The sequence below is a fragment of the Crocodylus porosus genome, unplaced genomic scaffold, assembly GCF_001723895.1.
Source record: "Crocodylus porosus isolate Cpor-Errol unplaced genomic scaffold, CroPor_comp1, whole genome shotgun sequence".
Lineage (NCBI taxonomy): Eukaryota > Metazoa > Chordata > Crocodylia > Crocodylidae > Crocodylus > Crocodylus porosus.
The window spans coordinates 5,644,749-5,665,909 of record NW_017728935.1 but is presented as its reverse complement, the minus strand read 5'-3'; the positions used below and the strand labels follow the sequence as shown (position 1 = coordinate 5,665,909).

General features: G+C 58.8%; 3 protein-coding genes across 7 annotated transcripts in view; all 3 read right to left on the bottom strand.

Annotated features, from left to right (window-relative positions):
• Positions 1 to 1,049: 1,049 nt before the first annotated feature.
• BCAS2 (BCAS2, pre-mRNA processing factor) lies at positions 1,050 to 5,487 on the bottom strand. Of its 2 annotated transcripts, none has more exons than XM_019546793.1 (7): positions 4,959 to 5,487; positions 4,750 to 4,842; positions 4,603 to 4,673; positions 4,352 to 4,513; positions 2,913 to 2,963; positions 2,007 to 2,087; positions 1,050 to 1,483 (listed from the first exon to the last, which is right to left on the bottom strand). In XM_019546793.1, the coding sequence occupies exons 1-7, from the start codon at positions 5,385 to 5,387 to the stop codon at positions 1,357 to 1,359; spliced, it is 1,014 nt and encodes a 337-aa protein (XP_019402338.1). In that variant the 5' UTR covers positions 5,388 to 5,487; the 3' UTR covers positions 1,050 to 1,356. The 2 variants fall into 2 exon arrangements, with proteins under 2 accessions (XP_019402338.1, XP_019402339.1); XM_019546794.1 differs by having other exon boundaries at positions 4,931 to 5,042.
• DENND2C (DENN domain containing 2C) lies at positions 5,452 to 21,073 on the bottom strand. 4 transcript variants are annotated; one of them, XM_019546790.1, is made up of 18 exons: positions 20,192 to 21,071; positions 19,675 to 19,820; positions 19,234 to 19,346; positions 18,526 to 18,696; positions 16,444 to 16,540; positions 16,095 to 16,139; positions 15,038 to 15,225; positions 11,819 to 11,928; positions 11,265 to 11,334; positions 10,811 to 10,888; positions 10,423 to 10,563; positions 9,904 to 10,052; positions 9,244 to 9,421; positions 8,907 to 8,948; positions 7,386 to 7,491; positions 6,476 to 6,715; positions 5,924 to 6,010; positions 5,452 to 5,575 (listed from the first exon to the last, which is right to left on the bottom strand). In XM_019546790.1, the coding sequence occupies exons 1-18, from the start codon at positions 21,004 to 21,006 to the stop codon at positions 5,544 to 5,546; spliced, it is 2,808 nt and encodes a 935-aa protein (XP_019402335.1). In that variant the 5' UTR covers positions 21,007 to 21,071; the 3' UTR covers positions 5,452 to 5,543. The 4 variants fall into 4 exon arrangements, 3 of the variants coding, with proteins under 3 accessions (XP_019402335.1, XP_019402336.1, XP_019402337.1); XM_019546792.1 differs by lacking the exons at positions 5,452 to 5,575; positions 5,924 to 6,010; positions 6,476 to 6,715 and adding an exon at positions 7,831 to 7,857 and having other exon boundaries at positions 7,402 to 7,491; positions 20,192 to 21,072; XM_019546791.1 differs by lacking the exons at positions 5,452 to 5,575; positions 5,924 to 6,010; positions 6,476 to 6,715 and having other exon boundaries at positions 7,398 to 7,857; positions 20,192 to 21,072.
• Positions 21,023 to 21,161, bottom strand: part of AMPD1 (adenosine monophosphate deaminase 1) — an 8,516-nt gene continuing 8,377 nt past the window's right edge. Inside the window, exon 15 of the mRNA XM_019546498.1 lies at positions 21,023 to 21,089. Within this exon, the coding sequence (XP_019402043.1) occupies positions 21,023 to 21,089 (67 nt within the window). The remainder of the gene's footprint in view (positions 21,090 to 21,161) is intronic.

Here is a 21,161-nt window from a genome sequence, read left to right as displayed (position 1 = left end):
TGCCGCTCCGCTCCGCGCCCGCACGTCAGCGCGCACACGTCACCGCGCCCGCCGCGCTCGGGGCGGGGCCGCGCATGCGCGGGAAGCGACCCCCTCGCCCGGGCCCCACGTGCCCGCGGCAGGACCACTACCCCCACGGGCCGGCGAAGAGGGCGCGGCTGCCCCGGCCTGCGCTTCCCCGACCCAGGTGCTCGGGACGCGACCGGCGCGGTGGGGACGGTACTGACCGGGCCCCGGACCGAGGGCTGCCAGCAAGGAGCAGAGCCAGCAGCGCGGCAGCCCCACCGGGACCGTGGGAGTTTCCTGCAGGCAGCGCAGTGATGTTTCGCACTTTCATCCCCAGCAGCCAGTGTCCTCCACTGCACGCACTACAGCTACCACACTTACAGGCGCTTACCTCTGTTTAAGCTGTGGTCACTGCTGTGCTAGAGCAAAACGGACTAAGAAAAACTCTGATTGGCATCGCTCGGTGGGCAGTGGCTGCAGAACCAGGATGAACATTCCTTCCCCTACATGATGTATAAGCTCCTGTTCTAGTTGCAAGCCTGATTTGTACCTAACACTTGTTCTTGAAACACAGCCTTGCAGGGCAGGGGGGACCTTTTTTTCCTGTAGCATATGCCCAGCACAGCTTTTAAGATCATTTGATTAGGGGGAATGGATCTGGATTTTGCCCTTAACGTTTATACAGCACTAGGGCCAGATGCTGTCTAGACTTTAGCAAGGATTAAAAGGCATATATGAGAGAACAAGTGAGATGATTGCCTAGCAGGTCCAGGGGTTGCCATTATCGAGTCAGAGCATGCAAACAGCAACTGGTCCGGAGATCAGCAAAAGCTCGTGAAATCAGGACAGCGATTGTCATCACAGTAAAGAATTCCCTCTGTAGGCTTCACAACTCTATGCCAAGAAAGAACTTGTGCCACTGACAGACTTCAATACTCTCGTGCCCTCTAGTGCCTAAGAGCAGTTAACGTGCTCAAGCCTTACCGATGAGGTTTAGTATGCAAAAGTGCTCAGATTTTTACAGTAGCACACACCCAATAAACTGGAAGAAAACAAAACATTTATTTGAGGAATAAAAACATACAAATGATTTAAACATGTTCAGTCGAAGAACTAACGTACATGTGAAATTCAGACACTTTAAATTACACTTAATCGCACCATCAGTCTATGCAGCAGAATTTTCCCTGAACCTGTTCCACCTCCTGCTAGACTTAAAATAAAAACAACCTGAGCACAGTCCATGTCTTCCTGTTTCACTACATACCCCTAACTATAGGAGCCCAAGGGCATGCAGCTTCTCCAGGAACAGCGGTAGATGTGCTGCACTGCAACGGCAGTGCCAGACCTTCAAAAGTCTTGCTGGATATTCTCCTTGTTTGCTTCCCCATGCTGCTGCTTAATCTGTGAGATTTCATTTTCAAGCTGCACAATAGTTCTCTCAATCTCATAGTTTTTACTAACCAGAGACACCCACCTGAAAACAAAAGATACAAAAATGCTTGAATGCTGTTTCTGACTATTCTAAAAGATTCAGCTGTTTAATGATAAGAATTACTGTTCCGAGCAGTCTTAAATCAGACAGTTCCCCAGTGTTTAACAAGGCTGTCCAGCACTAAACAGAATTAAGGAAAATTCTGTCTCTACCTCCTTTAAACCACATGTCAGGTTTTGCACAGCACAGAAATGGATTGATCTCCTCCAAACACCAAAAAAAAAATAAAAATTCCGCTGTCATCTTGGATGACAAGGTATGAGAATAAATTTAAATTTGTAGGCCATTTCAGAATTGCTGATATGCCCTTCTCCTTCCCACAGCTTTGCTCACAGCTTCGTTCACCCACCCTTGCATTACCCCAACAGCTATTCTGGGCGCTTCAGTCCCTGCTTATAACACATTTGCATGGTGACGACAATACTGTAAAAGCACCTTAAGCCATGAAGAATATACTTTTGTTTTTTGTTTGGGGGGGGGGCGGGGGGGGCGGCTGAATACTCACGTTGACTCCATCTCTCGTAGCTTAGACCCAGCTGTAAGTTGCATGTTTTTACGCTGCCAGTTGAGATCTTGAATGTTTTTCCTATGAGAAAACAATACAGGTTCTTTAACCACACAACTGCATTTGCCTTGTCTGCTTCTTTGAAAGTAGAAGCAGCTGCTGTACTTGGAATGCAGCCCACCACCCTCATACTGCTCATGGGAAAGGATTCCAAGTAAATCAGATGCAGAGCACCAGGCAATGAAGCACACGGCCCAGTATAGACTTGCACACATGCTAAACCTGAAAAATAAGGAAAACGCGTGCATAAAAGTCTGTAAAATGAAACATCCGGCTACTGCTCATGCAGGGCAAAAGCAAAGATGGCCAAGAGCACTAAGCTGCTCCATCCTCATGCAGGCTACAGAGACGTTCTAAAGCACAAATACAAAATACTCTGGAACGCACGCAGACACTACCTGGAACGTTATATTTTTTACAGTATAGTTACGCAACTGTCTAACTGCTGTTGTCTGTCAAAGGCATTTTAGCTGGATTGCTAATGTGATCAATCAAATGCCAACAGATATCCTTGTGCCTTACATACTCTTAGTGACCAATCTAGCTATCTACAATGCTATAGCTCCAATCAGCATGACTAGAGATCATACCCCATGGAAGCCATCACACATCCATGTATGATTTGTCAAGAAAATTGGAGTCTGGGGAAAAAAAATTCCACCAGTGCAAGTTCATCTCCACAAGCAACCAAGTTTAGCTTTTCTTCAAGAAGGACTAATTCAAACACTTAGTTTCAGGACAAGACTAGGTCCTCATCTCTACAGCCATCGCAACAGCCTAAGGATGAAGGCTATATTAAAATTTCGTCCAAGATTTAGAATGAGAATGGGAAATAGCTGTACTTACCTCAGTTTCTGCAGTTCTTTCTGGGCTTGTTCTATCATATGAACTAGATGTCTAATAGCAAAATGAAAAGCATTTAAAACAACGTTAGGAACGCCATTAGCTCAGAAGTACAGGTGCTAGCAACTGTCTCCCTTTCACTACTCTAGACCAGGGGTGCTCACCTTCCGGCCCACAGAGCATCTGGCCTGCAGAGCTTCCCACAGGTCAGGAAATTTGGCAGCTGGGGAATAGTGGCCATTAATACCAGCACCCCTCCCCTGCTGCCAAATTCCCATGCCCCCTTCTTGCTGCACAGCTTTATTTGGGCCAGGCCACTCCTGCCAGGTGGGGCACGAGATCCAGCCCGCAGTAGCACCGGGTACCGCCCATCTGGCCCACTGGGGAAAAAGGCCGAGCAAAACTGCTTGAAAGTGAAGCAAGCAAACTGCTCATCACGGTACCCACATAGGCCAGGGTGTCCAATATTTGCAGACCTCACCTGGAACATGCGTGCACATCTCATGCAACCATCTCGCAGTAGTCTGCATGATTCAGACAAACAGAACAGAAACGGACTCCAAGATCATCAATTTTAGTCCCCTGCTATTGGGCAAAACCCTATCACATAATTACTTGATCAAACTCCATCTGGAAACGCCTCTCACATTTCCTCTTAGGATTGCATTAGTACTTCCACCATCCCATCAGACCGGCAGCTCAAAGATGCTGTGCAATCAATTTACACCCCAGGGTTTCTCTTCCCCCCTGACATTTTCAACTGATGGGCTCCCAAGTTATACTGCCAAGTTTTGTTTCAAGCCTCAAGCATATGAATTTGTTTCAGTCTTAATATACAGGCTCACAAGTATTGGGAATCCCTCCAACTTCATTGTTACTTGAATTCTCAGCATATCCCACATTCTGCTAACCACCAGGAATGGCTCCACAGATCACAGCTGGCGAATCTCCGAGGGAAGCCATTTTCCCTGGTTCCCTTGATAACTGCTCAAGATAGGAGGGATTTGGATTTCCCTGGCGTAAAGGCCGTCTTCAGTGGAGTTACCGTTCTCCTAGATTTGGGGACCTTGCTAAGAGGAACGCGCACTGAGAGCTGATTTCTTTGAGTCAGGCTCCCCACGCAGAACCGCCCCTGGCAAAGGCGGGCAGTGCTGGAACATGCGAAGAAGCGTCAGAGGCACGAGTGTGCCACTCCACCGGGTGACACAGAGACGCAAGGAGAGGATCTAGTTGATAGACCCAGGCAAGCACTGCTACGGTGTCAGCAAACAAGGTCAAACAGGTTTCCTTCACCCACCCACGCCATGCTGCTCTGGCCGTACAGTGCGTCTGAGGTACACGTTCAAGCGACTGCTAGGAAGTTGCCATTATTCTGGTGAAGAAGCCTACACAAAAGCCGGGGGAGCTGTAAACTGGGTTCATTGTAGGAAAGGCCCACGTACTCATTGTACACCTTCCACGCGTTGCAGCCGTGCTGAGACATCAGCTCCAGGTTCTCGATGCGGACAGCCTGGTGCTCCAGCTGAGCCATCGAGTTGTTGACACACTCCTGCCAGGCCGTGATGTCGTTTTTCTGGCCTGAGGACGGGGCCGGCAGCTCGTACCTGCAGAGACAGCACAACTCCTGACTCCCAGCTCCAGCCTCGGCCACCCTGACACTCCCCGCCCGCCCCGGCCGGGCAGCTGCACTCACCGCTTCATGCTGAGCAGCTCGAGGGGCTGCCGCGCCGCCAGGCGCTCGAACTCGTTGCGCATGATCTCCGTCTGCGGGAGGGACACACGGTCACGGCGGGGCAGGGGGAGGAGAAAGGTGGGGGCCGGGGAAGGGGGAGCGGCTCACCTCGAAGGCGCTGTAGTCGGGCGCGGACAAGTAGCTGAGGTAGTTCTTGGTGGGCCGGTAGCGCCGCGTCTCCTCCTCCACCAGCGCCGCGGCCTGCAGCGGGCGCGGGCACCCGGTCAGCGCCGCGCCGCCCCAGCCTCGGCTCTCCACCCGCCCGCGACCATGCCGCCCCTGTACTCACCGCCTCCCGCACGCCCGGCGCCTCGTACCCCTGGTCGAAGTAGGGCAGCGCGTCCACCGCCACCTCCCCGGCCACCAGCCCCGGCCCCGACATGGCTCCGCTCCGCCCAGCCGCCCACTGCGCCTGCGCCGTGACCCCACCCTGCCGCTGCGCCTGCGCCGTGACCCAAACGCCTCTCTCTGCGCGTGCACCGCGCCCCCTCGTGCCACCGTCCGCGTCCTTTGCTGCACCTGCGCAGTCCGCGGCCTGCGCCCCGCCCCCGCGGCCGTGCAGAGAGGGGCGGAGTCGTGAGACGGGTTGAAATACTTTTAACGAAAGTCCGAACAGCGCTTGCACGTAAGTGTGTGTATGTGTGTGCGCATCCATATACATGTATGCACACACGTGTCCATCCTGCACCGGCACGTGTGCCAGGCATCCAGCCCACGGGAAAGGCAGTGCGACTCCACGCCCGCATGTCCGCCTTGTGCAGGTCCCTTGGTTGCAGGGAGCGCGGCGGCCTGTCCGCCCAGTCCTGGGCACCCCTGGCCTTGTACCATGCCCCCGGGGCACGAGCCAGCCTGGCTGCAGTGTCCGAGCTTGGCCCCGCGCAGCAGGGTTCAGGCCTCAGCTCTCACTTCTTCTGAAGAAATTTCATTTTACTTCCTAGAGAAGGAAAAAAATAAACCCAAATCAGAAGCTGCAGAGGCTCCAGCCACGGAGGTTCGCAGCAGACCAGCCCTCAAGGCTTCTCCAGCCAAGGGGGGAAGCTCCCCCTGCCCTCTCCAAGCCAGCGCACGCTGTCTGGGCAGACCAGAGCTGCCCTGCGCACAGAGATGCCGAGCCTCTGGACGGTGGCCAGGGTGTAAACCAGGATGCAGGCACCCTTTGGAGGTCGGAGCCTGAGCACAAGCTCATGGAAACTCTAAAGCGGAGCGGACCTATCGTGCAGTCATATTTTATGTAATCAGCATCAACACGTGCCTTGATAGAGAAGCAAGGCAGAACATTTACCCAGACTGCGGAGAATTTTGTTCATCCCACTTCGTTCAGTCTCTGGAACGGTCTCCAAATACTCAAAGGCACGGACCTCAAACAGGCCTACGAAAGAAAGAGACCATCACTGAGCCACATGCGGGGGGGAGTGCACAAAAAACCCGGAACAGGCCACGTCAGTCACTAGAAGATTTTAGGAGCCTACTTTAGCCCTGCTCTTCATGCACAAACTCCTGCTCACGGCCTAGACAGGGAGAGGCTCAGGCCCAAAAACAAATCCTGCCATCGAGGGAGAAATTTTTGGTCAGCCAGACTGCTTTTAACCTGAGAAGTAGAAACCTTAAAAAAGCTGTCGGCCTCTCATATTAGAGAGGCCAAGATGACGGTCTGCAGGGCACAGAGCACTACATGAATCCTGGCTCTGAATCCGTTTCCCCTCAGGCTCATCCGAACAGACTTCTGAAAGGATTTAGAATCCGACAAAACAATCCTTTCCGAGTCCTCTGATGTAAACATTTATCTCGTCTTTTGTCCAAGTGGCCCCTGCACCAGCAAAAAGACAGGCCTTACCTTTGACCCCACTCTTGCGGAGCTCCCGGTCTTGGATGAACCCTGCAAACATCTGTGTCTCCATGAACAGGTCCAGAAAGTGGCGCACGTTGCGGGAGGTATGGGACTTCCGGAACGGCTCTCGCTGGAATGCCCGCTCCCCCTTCTCCGTAACATTCATGTGCAGGGAGTAATGCCCGACGATCTCCACAAAGAACCACACAAAGGCTTCGGAGACAAGGGAGGCCAGAGTAGCATCACCTACGAGGAGAGGAAAAGCAGCATCACCACTTTCCGTTGCCTGCATACCTGGGCAGTCATTCCTACCTCCACAAAGCCCTGCACAGCAGCAGACAGCTTGTCTGAAGAGCACTGCGTTCCTCCAGCATCATGTGCTGTTCTGACCGACCCCGATCTTGCCATGTTGCCAGAGTGCTAGCGGGGGAAGGGTGCTCCCTGACCATTGCGATGGGTTGTAATGTACAGGAATTGCAAGAGACCTACAAACCAATACCTGAACTTGACTGAATGACTCTTCTGTCAGCAGAGACCTGAGAATACCCTTCAGGACTCACTGTCTTTTATGCTCCCTTTTTGGATAAGCCAATATAAAAGCCATTTGACTCCACATAACCTCCCAGTCTGAAGTACAGTCCCACTTCTCTGTTAAACAGGGAGAAGCCCATCTCTGTTTTGTGCAATTACTGAAAAGAACTGCCCCCAGAATCAGTGCTGTTACATGTGGCTCCAGCATGCCTTGGTATATTGAGATCTGACCATGACTAAAGGAGCAGGGATTACGGTTTTGCACTAAAGCAGAAGGCATGGTCCTCAGCCCTTGGCACCATTTATCCCTGTTCAGTTAGTCTCATCTGAGCTGTAGCAAAGCCCTCAGGCTCCATAAGGCAGCAACATTTTGTCTTGACATTACCTTGTATGTCATTCTGCTCTTGGTGTAAAATTTCACTTCTCTCCTCCAAAATCTGTGTAAGTGCAGCCTGGAGTTTGGGAGGTAAGATTTCATCTTCATCCGATACCTGACCAAACAAATGGTGGATACAGCATGTGTATGTTAGATCTTACAGGCAGACTTCTCACGAGGAATGGTGAAAGGCATGCTGGTGACGCGCCTGAATGATCAGCGCAGTTACTCTATGAAATGGTGCCCATGTGTGGGGACAGCACATTTGCCATGTGGCCACAGAAATGAAGTGACAAGCAAAGGAATCTGAATTTAGCTGCCTACACTCACAAAGTAGTACTAAGTGAGATTTGTGCTGTCTCCTATGCCCGTTATGTAGTCCCAGAAGAGAGAAATCTAGCAGGAAGGAAAACCAAAATGACAACGTGTTGGTGAAAGACTGATCCTTGAATACCTGTGCCTACCTGCTTCCATGTATTGGCTGCAATGCAAGATAGAAAAGTGAGGCAAAGGGGAAAGACTTCTTAACTGGGAAAAGTAATAAGCTTGTACAGGAACCATGACAGAAACCAAATTGCAGAAAGGGCATTTATAAAGTGTAGCCTTGGAGAAGCCTGAAGAAAAATGGGCAACAGCTTTGTGATCCAAGTGGGATAGGGATCAGGAACTCCTGGTCGCCTAGCCCCATTCTTTCATCTGGGAAGTCATCCACATCTCACTGGGTCCAATTCCACTTCAGTTAAACGGTGATATAAGCCCACTTCCCGGGCCGCTGGAATGCTTGGTGTGACACTCAGGAAGCGGGTGTTAGATAAGCATTTTTACTGGAAAGCAAACCAGTCTGCAACACTGAATCATCTTGCGTTCTAAAATTAACAAAGAGTTCTGCGAATGCACCGGAATGATTAGATCCAAATAATGCTGCTTCATTTCTGCTTGGGAGATGGCTACGGGTGCCAAACAACAATGCCATAATGTGTTTATAGCAACTTGTCTGCTAATTACAGAGCCTTGTCAGTACAAGGAGAACATTTGAGAGTAGCATAAATTACTAAGTGGGCAGTGACTTTTGCTTACTCACTCGTTTGTGGAATAATTGGGCAGAAACCTCAAGTACATGCACAGGGCAGAAAGGTGGCCAAATATAAAGCAGAGAAATTACGTGGACTGGGTTGTCAGAGCAGCACTCTCAGCTAGCCCGAACAGGAGGGCAGTGATGCCAGGGTGACACGGAAGCCCAATGTCCCCCTCTGCGCAGCCAGCACTTACAGGCACTTGGGCCAACCTGGAACCTAGAGCCAAGGAAGCAGGAACACCTGGGCTGAGGGGCCCTGCATCCCACGCAGATCAGCCCCGTCTCTCCAGCAGAGGGAAGGCACAGACAGGACCGTGGGGCTGTGCAGACCGAGGTCAGCTCAGCCTAGTGCGTGGTTTGGTGTCCTGCATGTTATCTGGTAAAGCCCAATGGGGTAACCCTTTGCCCGGCTTGCTGGGCAGCCCACAGCTCTCTCAGAGACCTGCGTCACTCACCTCTTGCAGAAACCTGTCAGCACAAAGGTCAACGATCAGTACCTGGGGAAAGGAGTTCACATTAAGCATGGTCAGGCCAAGATTCTCTCTGCACCACAGCATGCCTGAGCACCGGTTGAGTCCCCAGACCCACTGCAGGTTTTATACCGCACCAAGCAAGCCGAAACGATTTAACTGACAGCAGGCTGGACACTGACAGGTGGCTGAAAAGTCACAGACTTGCTCTGAAGCGTCTTGTGAGCTTATCTTTCAGCTCTTGTGTTGTCAGGCCAACAGCTTTCTCTTGTCAACAGAGGAACCATCCCACCCCAGCTCTTGCATTTCCTCCACGTCTCACCTCCTCTACGGGCAGATCCTGAAGCTGTGGTAGGGAGCACGAGAGAATGCCGATGAGGAATGGGGTGGGAGAGCAGACAATGTCAATCATGGGAGCTGGGAGGACAGGGATGTAGGTGTGCTGCCAGGTGAAGGGGTAAAGCATTGCAACCACAGCGTGGCCACATTTAGACAAAGTGCTAAAGGGAGAGAAAACAAATGACAAGCTGTCAGCCCACTGGTCAGGTGCCAGCTGCAAACAGACACAAGTGCTCAGTACTCTGGGTACGTGCAATTCCCACGCAGCAAGCCGAGCAGGAATCCCCAGATCCGCAGCTCTCCTGCCTCAGTCTCACAACCCACTCCTCAAAGGGAGCACACCACTGCTAAAGGAAATGCTTCCTTGTTTCATTCTGCTTTGATCCCAGGTCCGCTATAGCTTTTAGCGTGTTTGCACTTCAAACACGGTTCAAGTCTCACGCGGAGAATATTTAACAACCCTCCCGGTCTTTCCATACACGTGTGGTCTGCAGACCTCAGAGCCACACAGGTGGCCTTCAGGGCACCCACTCTGAACACACACCTGCTTTAGAAAGACTCACGCCTGAGTCTGTACAGAAACAGGACTGAGAAAAAACAGACATCCCTCAGAGATGGAGGCGACATCCAATTCAATTTTCACCTTAGATTGTCTGCAACAAAGATCACTCTCCTTTCCAGCAGGAGAGAGGCACAGACGCGAATCAGGTGACAAACGCTGAGGCACTGGAACAGGCACTCAAAGTCGACATGTTCGAGCCGGGAATCCAGCGGGCGACACAGTTCAATAACCTGAGGGCAGAGCGAAGAGTAGCAGCGTTGGGCAGCAAGGTTGTGACACAGGGACAGCCGGGGGGACTTGCGGACCTGTGCGGCGCAGCCTCTTCTGAGCATCGAGGCGAGGCAGCAGGGGCTCCGCTCACCTCTGGAGAACGGCTGGGGCAGGGGAAGGGCACCGCGCCGGTTCTTCCCTTCCCTATGCGAGCTAGAGCCGTTTCTGTTGTCGTTCCTCTCCTGGTAGTAGGCTGCTACCCAGGCAAATCCTACAGTGACTTTACCACTGTTCCCAGGCCACCTCAGCCCCGCAGCACAGCTGGCCTATGTCTTTCTGCCCGGCTCATGAGAGCAGGAGCTTGCACACGCAGCCAGGGCCCCTCAGTACCTCGTTCCCTGCTCCTGGCAGGAAGCTCTTCACAGTGATAGTACGTCCAGGCGCAGGGAAAGGCGCCTCCATGACGCTACGCATGAATGGGTGCACGAGGGCTGGGGATATCTCTCGCCTCTTCTCCACCTCATCCAGGATCTGCAGGGAAACAACTACCCATTGCCGTGCTGTGGCTGCACTGCTGTGGAGCAAGGCAGAGCAGGGGGTGGTGGGCGTCTTTACACACACGACCACAAACCCATGGCTGCAATCAGGGCTCCAGCCCATGCTCACTCTCCTGCCTGAGGGTCCTCTCAAAGGCAACCACGAGGGATGGCCCCCAGCCCGCTCCTATCACAGGCACCAGAGCGACCGAGGGGTCGGTGTGGGGCAGGTTCTGGCTCACCTTGGAGAAAAGGTTGAAGCAGCCCAGGCGGCTCACCATGCAGTACACCTCGGGGAGCCGCTTCCCTTTCCCTTCCGGCTGCAAGACAACGGGGACACGGAGTCACGCCAGGCACAGGAGGGAACCCAGTGCTTGCATGCAGGAAATTGACACGTTTGGCCCCTGGGACTGGATCCTGCTCCTCCAGTTCCTTGTACTGCGGCTCCCCCCTTACCCGCTACATAGGGGGTGGGGCACCCCAGGAACCGCCAGGTGTGGAGTGCCCCGGGGCACCGGCAGCACCATGCCCCCTGTCCCTTGTGTCACAGGAGCAGGGGAGGGGCCAGGAGCCCGAGAAGCACAACCCAGAGCAACCCGAGGGGCTGCTGCAGACCCAGGCCAAGCTGAACTGCAAAACTGCCCATGCCCTGCTGCATCCTGACCCCAGCAGCAGGCCCAACAGGCAGCGTCTTACCAAGAGCTTCTTGCAGTACCCGAACCAGCGGCTGCCATCCTCGCCCGTCAGCACGAAGGAGAAGGTTTCGCTGGAGAGCCCAGGGGAGTCAGTCAGGCGCCGCACGGGTCAAGGGGCCAGCGGGGACTTGCAGGCAGCGGGGCTGGGTGTGGGCAGATGCGCCGTGCAGCCCACCACGCCCTGCAACCCTGCCACTGCTAGGCAGGGCACCCAGAAGGGGCGGCACCTTTCACAAGCAGTGGGGTCCCCGCTCCTCCACTCTGCCCAGGAGCGAGGGCGGCAGCAGCTGCAGCTGCAGCCTAGAGCCAGCCCTGGGGTGCGGCACACCCTTCACAACGTAGAAGGGCCCCACTGGGACAGCAGCAGGGGGATGAGAGGGCATCTGTCTGGGAGAAGAGGGGAGTGCCCCTTTCCTCACTCCCCCAGCCCTCTTCCTTTGGGCTCCAGACCTCCCAGGGCTGTGCCAGGACCATCCCCCCGCATGTGGCCTCACCCTGAGGGCAGGCAAGGGCCTGAGGACTCAGCCCAGCATCAGCTCACAACGCAGCTTTTACCTTTTAAGCTCTGAAGCAGGAACCCAGTCCTTGGGATCTGGAAAGCAGAACCCAGGGATGACTTTCAGCCGCTCCTCGGTGTCCTTGGACTGCCGAAAGGGATGTTCAGGCTGAGGAGGGAACACACACCAGTTACAGATGCCAGCGAGCTCAGGCACGTGGCTGCAAGACCTTACAGTGGGGAGTGTCTCCTCCCTGCCCTGGCGCTTCAGTGCATCAACCCGTGCCTTCTGTGAGCCTGCAGAAGACGCTGGTTGCATCCAGCTTCCCTGAGGCTCAAGGCACAGGTCCCCAGGGCACCTCCATGGGCTGGGTCCAGGTCTCACGTGCCCGGGACACGCTTCTCATCGCTCAGGTCCCCAAAGACGCAGCTGCATTCCTGACCCCGTGCTCCCAGGCGTGCAACAGAGACTTGCCCTGGCTCACAGCTTTAGCAGAGGATGTGATTTCAAGGTGCTGCCCAGACTGCCTTGAAATCAGCACAGGGTGTGAGGGCAATTTCAAGCTCACGGGGCTGTCCATAGCATGAGGACCCACCTCAGGCCTGCACTGGGAAGAAGTCACCATTCATGTTAACAGACATCCTCTCCGGGGACTAGAGACCTGACCCGTCAGCCTACGGGCAGCACATCCCCACGGTCCATTTTGAAGGGGAGCAGTGGGGCATTGCAACCATGGGGCAAGGAGAGCACAGACCCTCAGGGCTCAGGCTCCTCCTGTGTGTCCCAGCCAGTTCCCACCAGCCCCCCCCCGCCACAGAGGCACCTCCGTGCAGGACACGCACTTGCATCCTCTCTCCCCGGGACACACATTACACATGCCAAATGGCAGCAGAGCTTATTTCAGCATCACAAGAGGAGACCGCCCCCAGAAGAGAGACCGCGAGGCAGCAGGAGTTATTTTCGCCAGACATCTGTTGCACAGGGGCTGCGCCGGACCCCAACCCACAGGCCATCGAGGGGCTGACAAGCAGATAACCAGGAAGCCATGCTATTTTTACTCTGAGGGCAAGTCTGTAATCACCCCACCCACGGCATAATCATGGCTCCATAATTACGGTGCAATGTTTCCTGGGGGATCCCGGCACAAAAGACCCTCCTGCGTAAATCCCTGTCACACTCAACAGCGGGGCAGAGCGGGAACAGACAGTGAGAAAAAGTCACCAGTTCTGCCGGTCTGGCTACGAGAGCAGGAAAGCAGCTGTAGCCTTTTAACCTTGAGCACTGGTGCTCCAGGGAGACGTGGTCATGCACACTGTGCTGAGGCTGCGAGCTTGCTGGCAGGGACCCTGCCTCTATCTGGAAATCCAGCACCTTTTCACCAGCGCACAACTCCACAGAAAGCCCCTCGCGGCCCCAGGGCCAAGCCCATACAGTTAAAATGGACACCGCTTTGTGGAAAGGAGACACCGCACCCCAGCAACTGCCCCTAGCTCGTTGCTGAAGGAGGCTGGACGAGAGCAGCACAGTCTCGCTTCCCGGGAAGGCGTTTTGGGGGAAGCCCGTTGGGGCAAGGTGCAGCAACAGCCGACTGCGCTGTGCCATCCAGGGCGGCGGGAACCGAACAGCTGCCCGAGAGCCCCGGCCCCCAGCAACCTGCCTCTGATTGCTTTCTCTTCGCGTGTCTTGTGCCAACGCCAACCTCGCTGTGCACGTGTCTGGACAGGCAGAGCGAAGGCCTCGGTGCAATGAGCTGGGTCTGGATTGCAGCCCGAGAGCTGCCACAGGTCACCTCAGCCTCGCTCCCTTCAGCGTGCCCAAACGTGGGGGTGAAAGAATGAGAGCCCCGGGGAAGCCGTGGCGCCCCGTGTGCTCCCCGCTCAGCGGCATGGAAGGCAGCACAGACGAGGGCGGCCCAGCTGGGGGGACGCAGGGCTCTGCCACCGTCCCGCGGCTGCCTCGGCAGCCCAGCACGAAGTGCTGCAGCTTGGCAGTGTCTCCGGAAAAACAAGCAGGAGCCTGCCTGGCGCCGACAGAAGCAACGACTTGCCCACCTCAGCCCAGCGGGATGCAGGAGGCTGGCACAGGCACCCCTGTTTCCCAGCACGGAGCGGCGTCATCCGTGGAGGAGCACAGCAGCAGTGTTTTCAGTTCAGCCAGCCTCAGAGGCAAACCAAACCTAACCCCCACGGGCATGACCAGCTTCTTCCGCAGCAGAAGAGCCCGTCCACGTGCCTCCCCCACAACTGGTCACCCCCCTCCCCGGCTGTGCCAGCCTGGGGCTGGTCCCCTCGACTCCTTCCTCGGTAGGTTTCTCAGACACGCGGGCAGATGGGATCTGACGCATCACACCCCCATGGGATTACTGCGCAGTGAGACACGTGGTGTGCCAGGCCATGCAGAGCAAGAGTCAGGACGCAGCCTGCCGCAGCACAGACCCAGCCATGTCCGTGCCGAGCAATGTTTAGGCTGGAAAGGGAGCCTGAAATTATTGTTTACAGAGCAGCAGCGCGAAGGCTGAAGTTGGCTGCAACCTGGGTTCTTCAGGCTCTACACAGCAGCCTTGCCCCTGCCACAGACAACTTAGCAATGACACCAAGCAGCACCAGCCCCAAAGGCGCTCAAGCTACATCACCTGGTGAGGACCAGAGACACTGCCCGCACCCACGACAGCCAGCCACAGGCCAGCTTGTCTGGACCTGATGCATTTGCTGAAACCACAAGCAGCACGGGTTCGGTCTCTGTCCCTGTCCCATAGAGGACTGGACACTCATGCACACGCGCCCTCCCGAACTTCCAAAAAGCCACAGAGGAGGCAGAAGGATCTAGCGCAGCAGGCTTGAAAGCATCAGGCTGAGGTGGGTCAGGCCAGGTGGCTTTCCCCAGCAAGCCTGAAGTAAGAGGTTCCCCTTTACAGAGGAAATCTAATCCCTCTTTTCCATGGGCCACAGCTGGGGCCAGGAAGGCTCCTGTCCACAGGCCACCGAGCACCTCAGTCTTTCACCCTCCCTCCTCTGTGCCCCACAAGACAGGGCAGTTTTATTATCCCCATCTCACAGCCGGGGAAGGGATTCAGCCCATCCAAAACCATAGAGGGTCTATAGCAGCACTAAGAGCTGAACCCTAGTCTCAGCTCCCAGGTCAGCACGAGCCTCTGCAGAGCCCAGGGGGGGAGCAGCACCGGGAGGGAAAAAAAAAAAAAAAAAAAATCAGGAACAGATCACGCAGGCGCAGGGAGCTGGGTGGTAGGTGGAGGCGGAGGCACCTGCGTGGCACCCACCTTGCTGGGGAACTGCTGTATAATCTGCGGTGCGTAGCTTGCCTCGGCCGACTTCTTTTGCAGCGACACCACCACAAAGAGCTCGAACAGCTGCTGCTCCTGGAGCTCAATCAGGTCCCGCTCCAGCGTCTGGTAGTGCGGGTTCCTCTTGGAGGCCACCTGCACCTGCAGCAGGCGCTTGTGCCGACCTGCGGGGCAGGGAGCGCTTAGCGATGCCATGCTGCGACCAGCTGTCGGGGCAGCAGCTTTCCAGATAACGGGCAAACGGTTCCCCGTCACGGGAAGGGACGGCAGGACTCGGCCCGAGTCTCAGGTCCCTGGGCACAGAATGGACAGGAGCGTTAGCCCTCGACGTGCACCCACCCTCGGGCCTCTTTGTCAGACGCCTTGTTGCAGCCTGGCCCTGGGAATACTGAGGGCAGCAAATCGGTAGCTCTCTGGGCCTACTCCTGGCACAGCGGAGGTGCCCAAGTGCTTACGAGTCTGACGAGGGGTGGCTGCGAGGGACCGAACCTCACTGGTGCCCGTGCGTGGGGCAGGGCGGGTATCGGGAACCCTGGCCCACCTCAGGTGCGCCCACAGGGCAATGCTTTGCAGCAAGGGGCCTCGAGACTGCAGCAGGGCCTGGCTCGTGCCGCAGCCAGGGGAGCTGAGAGCACCTGGCAGCAAGACCTGCCCTGAGGACTCCCACTGATGGCCCGGCCCAGCCTGGCTCGCTCACGCCCTGACTCACCTGCTCCAGGTCAGGCCAGAGCCTCCCCTCCCCCCTAGACATGTGCGCACACGCAGACCCCCTCAGCCCCAAGGCCTCTTGGGCATCATCAGAAGGGCAAAAACGTTTTAATCGATCCAGCACTGCTGTGGTTATGAGCGTGCCCATGCTCAGGCCTGTCAGCTAAACTTTGGCACTCGGTGCTGGCCCCTGGAACCGGGACACTTGGACCCGAGCAAGCGGGGCCCTCAGCCCCGGCCCGGGCTGGGGAACGCCCCCCCGCTCTCCAGCGACTCCCCCCGCCACCCGGGGCCCGGCTGCGCTGACTCACTCCCGCTCACCCACCTTTTGGCAGATTCTCCGAGTCACTTTCGTTCCCGCTGGTTTCACCTGAAACACAGTTTCCACCTGCGTCAGCTGGGAGGGGGCTTCACCGCCTTTGCCGGGAGCTGCCCCAGCTCCGTCACGGACCGGGATCCTCCGTGCGTACTCGCATAAGGGACTTCCTGGGCTTGGTTTTCAGAGATGAATCCCTGCAGCCCCCGCCCCAGCGAGATACAGGGGCCTGCACAGCTGAGAGACAAACGCCTGGGGCACGGTTTGCTCCTTCTCCGAGCGGCAATGGCTGCAGTGAAAACCCTCCCCACTCCCCAGTACACGGGAACCAGGCCTGCCCCTGGCCACGGCTCTGTACCTTTGGCCGGGGGCACTTCTTTCCCTGTGCAAGGCTGCAGCTTCACCCTCTTCTTCCCACGTTTGGAATCAAAGATCTCCTGTATCTTTAACACAAGCTGGAAGCCAAAGAAAGCAGCAGTGAGCACAGGCCACGCATCACATGAATCTGCGAGGCAGCAGAGGCCAGGGGGTCTCGTGCAGATGCAGGCGTGGGTGGGAAACGCTGCCCCAAACCCTGCATGAGGGGGCTGGTCCCAGTGCCACTGGCAGTGCCCAGCACCTGGGGCCTTCCGAGTCTTACAGCAATGCACCCGAGGGCACTACCCGGCCCTGCTTGGGCACGGGAGCTCTGTGCGCTCTGGCTGCCAAGGGGGAGAGGGCCAGGCTGCAAGGCAGGTCTGCGGTAGGAGCTGGAGCAGCTGCTGTGGGACACCCCTTGCCAAGCCCAGGCAGAGCAGGGCCCAGCACGGCGTGGCGGACCCCCTGGATGGGACGCAGTGCTCTGGACACAGGGACAGGAGGCTATTTCCAAGGCACCAGGTCACAGGCTGCCGGCCGTGAGCTGGGCGAAGTCCTGGCCAGGAGGGGTACTGAGGTGCATGGATTCAGGGTGGAAAACCCTGCGGGGACTGAGCAAGTGCCTGCTGCGGGGGCCGGGCACAAGCGGAGGGGACCTGCCAGCGCTCTTGCCCCAGGGCGGTGCTCCACAGTCTTGGGGCTGCCCAAACCACATCAACTGCGGGAAATGGGTGCCAGATACGTGAAACGGCAGCCGCATTCCTGCCCGGGGGTGCGGCCCAGCCGGGGCAGGGCTGAGGCGCGCCTCCTTTCTGCATGCTGCAGCCTGCAGGCTCCTTGCTCGGGAGAGGGCGGAGAGCAGGGAGCGAGTCAAGTTCCCGCTTGCCCCAGCTGTAGAACCTGGTGCTTGCTCCCAGGGACGGCACCGGGCGAGGCCAGCGCTGTCCCCGCAGATAGCGCACAGACAGACAGACAACCTGCCCGTCAGCTCTGGGCCGATCCCCACGCACAGGGAGCAAGGCCCAAGCTCCCCACGCTTCCTCCTCTGTCCTGATTTTCTGGAGTGGAGACAGGCCTGGCTGCCGCTTGCTCCCCTCCTCCCACCCGCGCTGGAGGGCTGCTTGCAGCACAGGGACAGCTGCTGGGAGCCAGCAAGGGGTCTTGCCTGGCTTGAGAGGCTCCGCTTCAGGGCTGAAAATCTCCCCCTGCCTCGAGCCTCTCCAGCAAGCCTGGCCAAGCCCGCCGAGAGAACAACGCGCGCTTTCTGCACGTAAATTGCTCCCAGATTTCTGGACCGGGCTGGGGCTCGGGGGCTGGATGTTCTCTCTCTGCAGGAAGGAGGATGCTCTCAATCGTGGCGCTCGCGGGGTTGTGACTCCTCCTCCCCCACCCCCTCCTGGGTGTTCGTAACACACAGAAACCCATTACACGCCAGGACAGCTCAGCCCTGCTCCCGCTCCCCCACACGGCGCACAACATCCGTGGTTTGTGGAGCAGGAAGTGGAGCTGGAAGGCGAGTGACCCCAGCCAGGAGTCGAGCAGTGCCGCCCCCAGCCCCCCGCAGGCGGCCCCTCTGCAGCAGCTGCCGCTGCCCCTCCACCTCGGCGGGTGCAGGGGGTTCACAGGGCCCTCGGGAGCCTTCCCCCGGCCCCAGCTGGAGGTGAAGCCCGGGGATCGCCTGACCTCAGAGGCGTGAAGCACCCTTAGTCACGGCGGCAGGGAGGGGCAGAGGCCAGCACAGGAGCTGTGTCAAACGGGCCCGTTCCTGAGGAGCTGCTCAGCCGCTCCCGCCGCCAGACAGCCACACGAGCACCGCACGGATCCCAGCCCCGGGCCCTGAGCCAGCGCTGCCCCAGCTGAGCCCTTGGCAGCCCCAGCCGGCCGCGCTGCTGCCCAGCGCTGTGCCCCGCGCCCAGCCTCTGCCCGCGGGCGTGGGCACCGGCATCGCCCGCAGGCCGCTACAGCGGGGGTGGGTGATGCCGAGCACAGCAAGGGTGCCACCGCACGCAGGGCCTAGCCGCAGAGAGCCCGAGGCCCCCCCAGCCAGCACAGCGGCCCCTGCCCGCCCCGCGAGAGGCCTCACCGGGGGAAGGTCCTTCCTCCTTCTGCTGGCCACCTCTCCGGCTCGGAAGAGCTTCCACTCGCTCAGCGTGACGGGCAGGGTCGTGTCCTTCACCAGCTTCCCGCGCACGCAGGCGCGGGGGTTCTTCAGCTCCATGGTCTTGCGGCCGAAGAAGGGCGGCTTGGGGGGCGGCTGGGGAGAGAGCAGGGCTTTACTGGGAAGCTAAGGCCTGGGCCCTCGCTGCCAGGGGCCCAACCAGGGCGCTCCCCACCCAGCAATCCCCTCAGCTGAGGGGGCCCGGAGCCCGGCAGGAGGCACGGGGGCAGCGGCAGACACGGGGCTGGAAGGCTCCTAACCCCGCAGGGGCCCAGCAGCCTCGCAGACGCTGTGCGGACGGCCCCCTTGCTGGCACAGAGGCCTGGGGGAGGCTGGAGCAGCCCCGCCGGCCGGCTGGCGGTTGCAGCATCAGCACGCAGCAGCGGAGCAGCACGACGCCGGAGTTGCAGAGCATCTGCCCAGCCCTGAGCTCACTGGCTTCTCCGCCACACGCGGGTTTGAGCTGAGCGCTGGCAAGCGTGCCAGTCCTGCGGGCTTCCCAGCCGCTCTCTGGCTGCAGGAGCCGCTCCCGCTGGACCTGCGCTTCGTGGAGACTGGAGGCAGGGGCCCAGCCCTGGTGCAAACAGGCAGGCGCTGGGCTTCCCCAGGCCAGCGGCACCCTCCGGCGCTCACCTTGGGTGGCTTGTCCGTGGCCAGAGGTGGGAACAGCTTCCAGGCCGAGGGCACCCTCCATAGCGGCAGAGGCAGCGCTTTGACGTCTTCGTACGGGTTTTCTCTGGCAACATCTGGGAGAGCAGGGGACAAAGGGGACCCTCCTCGCACCCGCGCAGCGCTGAGGGCCCCAGATCCCTTCCACTCCAGCACCTGCCGAAGTGGGTGTCGCAGACAGGTCCCCCAGCTTGACCTGTGGCACCAGATCCTCCGACAGCCACCCACTCTACCACGCTCACAGGCACCAGCCTTGCAATGCGGCCCGGCCCTGCCCCCAAAGCTGCAAAGGCCACGTGTGTGCAGAGCTCCCTCCCCTCCCCCCGACCTGTGAGCCCCGGGGGTTTGGCCCCACACCTTGATGCCCAGAGAGGGCCCCCTGGCCCCCCACCCTCAGGCACATACAGACAACATCCTCGTAGAGGTTGTCCTCCGACTGCGTGTAGTAGAGCCTGGACCCCGCCGTGCCATTTGTCTCCTGGGGCTTGGGGGTGCCGGCGGCCGCCCTCCGACTCCGGAAGCCCTGGACGTCCTCAAACTCAAAGGATTTCCTGCAAGGGGCCGAGAGCGTTTGCTCAGCTTGGTCTTCAGCCGCACAGACCGAGTCCCGCTTCATGCCCTGTCCCCTCCCCAGGCCAGCGACACAGCAGCACCTCGTGCTCTGGCCGGTCACGCCACGTCCCTGGACAGGCTCCTGGAGCCGGCACAGGGGGTCCCCAGCACGCACTGTCCTGGCGCAGGGTGGCGCTCCCAGCAGGCAAGAGCCAGAGACTCGGGGGCTGAAGCCCTGTCTAGGACAAACGGAGGAGGACCCCCCTGCCACTGACAAAGGGGTTCCCCCCGGTGCTCCCGCCCCTTGAGCGGACCCGGGAGCCCACCGGTGCCTGGCGCATGCCAGCCGCTCGTGCACGTGCCAGCCTACCTCTGGGCCCGGCCGCGGATTCTCCTGGCGGGCCACTGCTCAGGGTCACTGGTGGGGGGCAGCACCGCCTCGCTGCCACACCGCCCACCCATCAGCTGCTCCTGGCTGGTGCTGACGACGGTGCCGGCAGCTGCATCCCGCTCCGACGGGTAGCGGAAGGTCCTGCGAGGCTTGGGTGGCGGGAGCCGGGGTGGGGGCGGGCGTGGGGCAGGGCTGCCCTCCTGCCCCTCGGCCTCCGAGTAGATGCTGTCCGAGCTGCGGCTTGTCCCGCCGGGTAGCGCCAGCAGCTCCTTCTCGACGGAGCCGCAGCTCCCCCTCTTCCTCTTCGGGTCCGCGGCGGCCACGGCAGGTGGGGCAGGGGGCAGGGGCTCCGTTTTCTGCCACAGTCCGCGGGAGGCGTAGAAGTTCCCCGGGGGCAAGGCCCGCGTGGGGTCGAGGAAGTCCGGCCGCAAGTCCCCGTTGTCCAGGGCCGGGGGCACGGAGCAGCGGGGGCACGGCTGTGGCGGCGGGGGCTCGGCGGGGCCCCTGCCCCCCCTGCCCTGATGGCAGGGCCTTGGGCCTTCCCGCAAGTCCAGGCCCAGGCTCTTGGCGTCGGCGGGCCGCGCCTTCCCCAGGGCCTGCGACCTTGCGCTGGCCGCAGCATCGCTGTCCCGGTCGTACCTCACCCCGACGCCCCTGGGCTGCTGCCCGCTGTCGCCAGCGCCCCCGCGCGCCCGCCCCTCCCACTGCGAGATCTTCTGCTTGATGTTGCGGCAGTGGCTGCGCGACAGCGTCTGCGTGGCGGCGCGCGAGAAGCCGTCGTCCGCGGGGTGCATGGCAGGTGCGGAGACCTCACGGAGGCCCCATCACAGCCGCGGCGAGGTCCCGGCCTGGAGCCCTGCAGCCCCCGCGCGCGGCCCTGCCGAGAGACGCGGCGTCAGGCGGACGCACCACCCCGGGGCCTGGGCCTGGCCCTGGCCCTGCGCGACCC

What these genes read in the sequence shown, in the direction of transcription:
- BCAS2 (XM_019546793.1), bottom strand. Translation starts at nt 5,387, where the DNA reads ATGCGGGCGTGGAGTCGCACTGCCTTTCCCGTGGGCTGGATGCCTGGC. An exon ending in GAGCTGCTCAGCATGAAGCG is followed by an intron (nt 4,514 to 4,602) that starts GTGAGTGCAGCT and finishes CTGTCTCTGCAG; the next exon opens with GTACGAGCTGCCGGCCCCGT. An exon ending in GCGTGGAAGGTGTACAATGA is followed by an intron (nt 2,964 to 4,351) that starts GTACGTGGGCCT and finishes TTTTGCTATTAG; the next exon opens with ACATCTAGTTCATATGATAG.
- DENND2C (XM_019546790.1), bottom strand. Translation starts at nt 21,006, where the DNA reads ATGCACCCCGCGGACGACGGCTTCTCGCGCGCCGCCACGCAGACGCTG. An exon ending in AGAAGTGCCCCCGGCCAAAG is followed by an intron (nt 16,140 to 16,443) that starts GTACAGAGCCGT and finishes ACTGTGTTTCAG; the next exon opens with GTGAAACCAGCGGGAACGAA. An exon ending in AGAGCAGAATGACATACAAG is followed by an intron (nt 6,716 to 7,385) that starts GTAATGTCAAGA and finishes CTCTCCTCGTAG; the next exon opens with GTGATGCTACTCTGGCCTCC.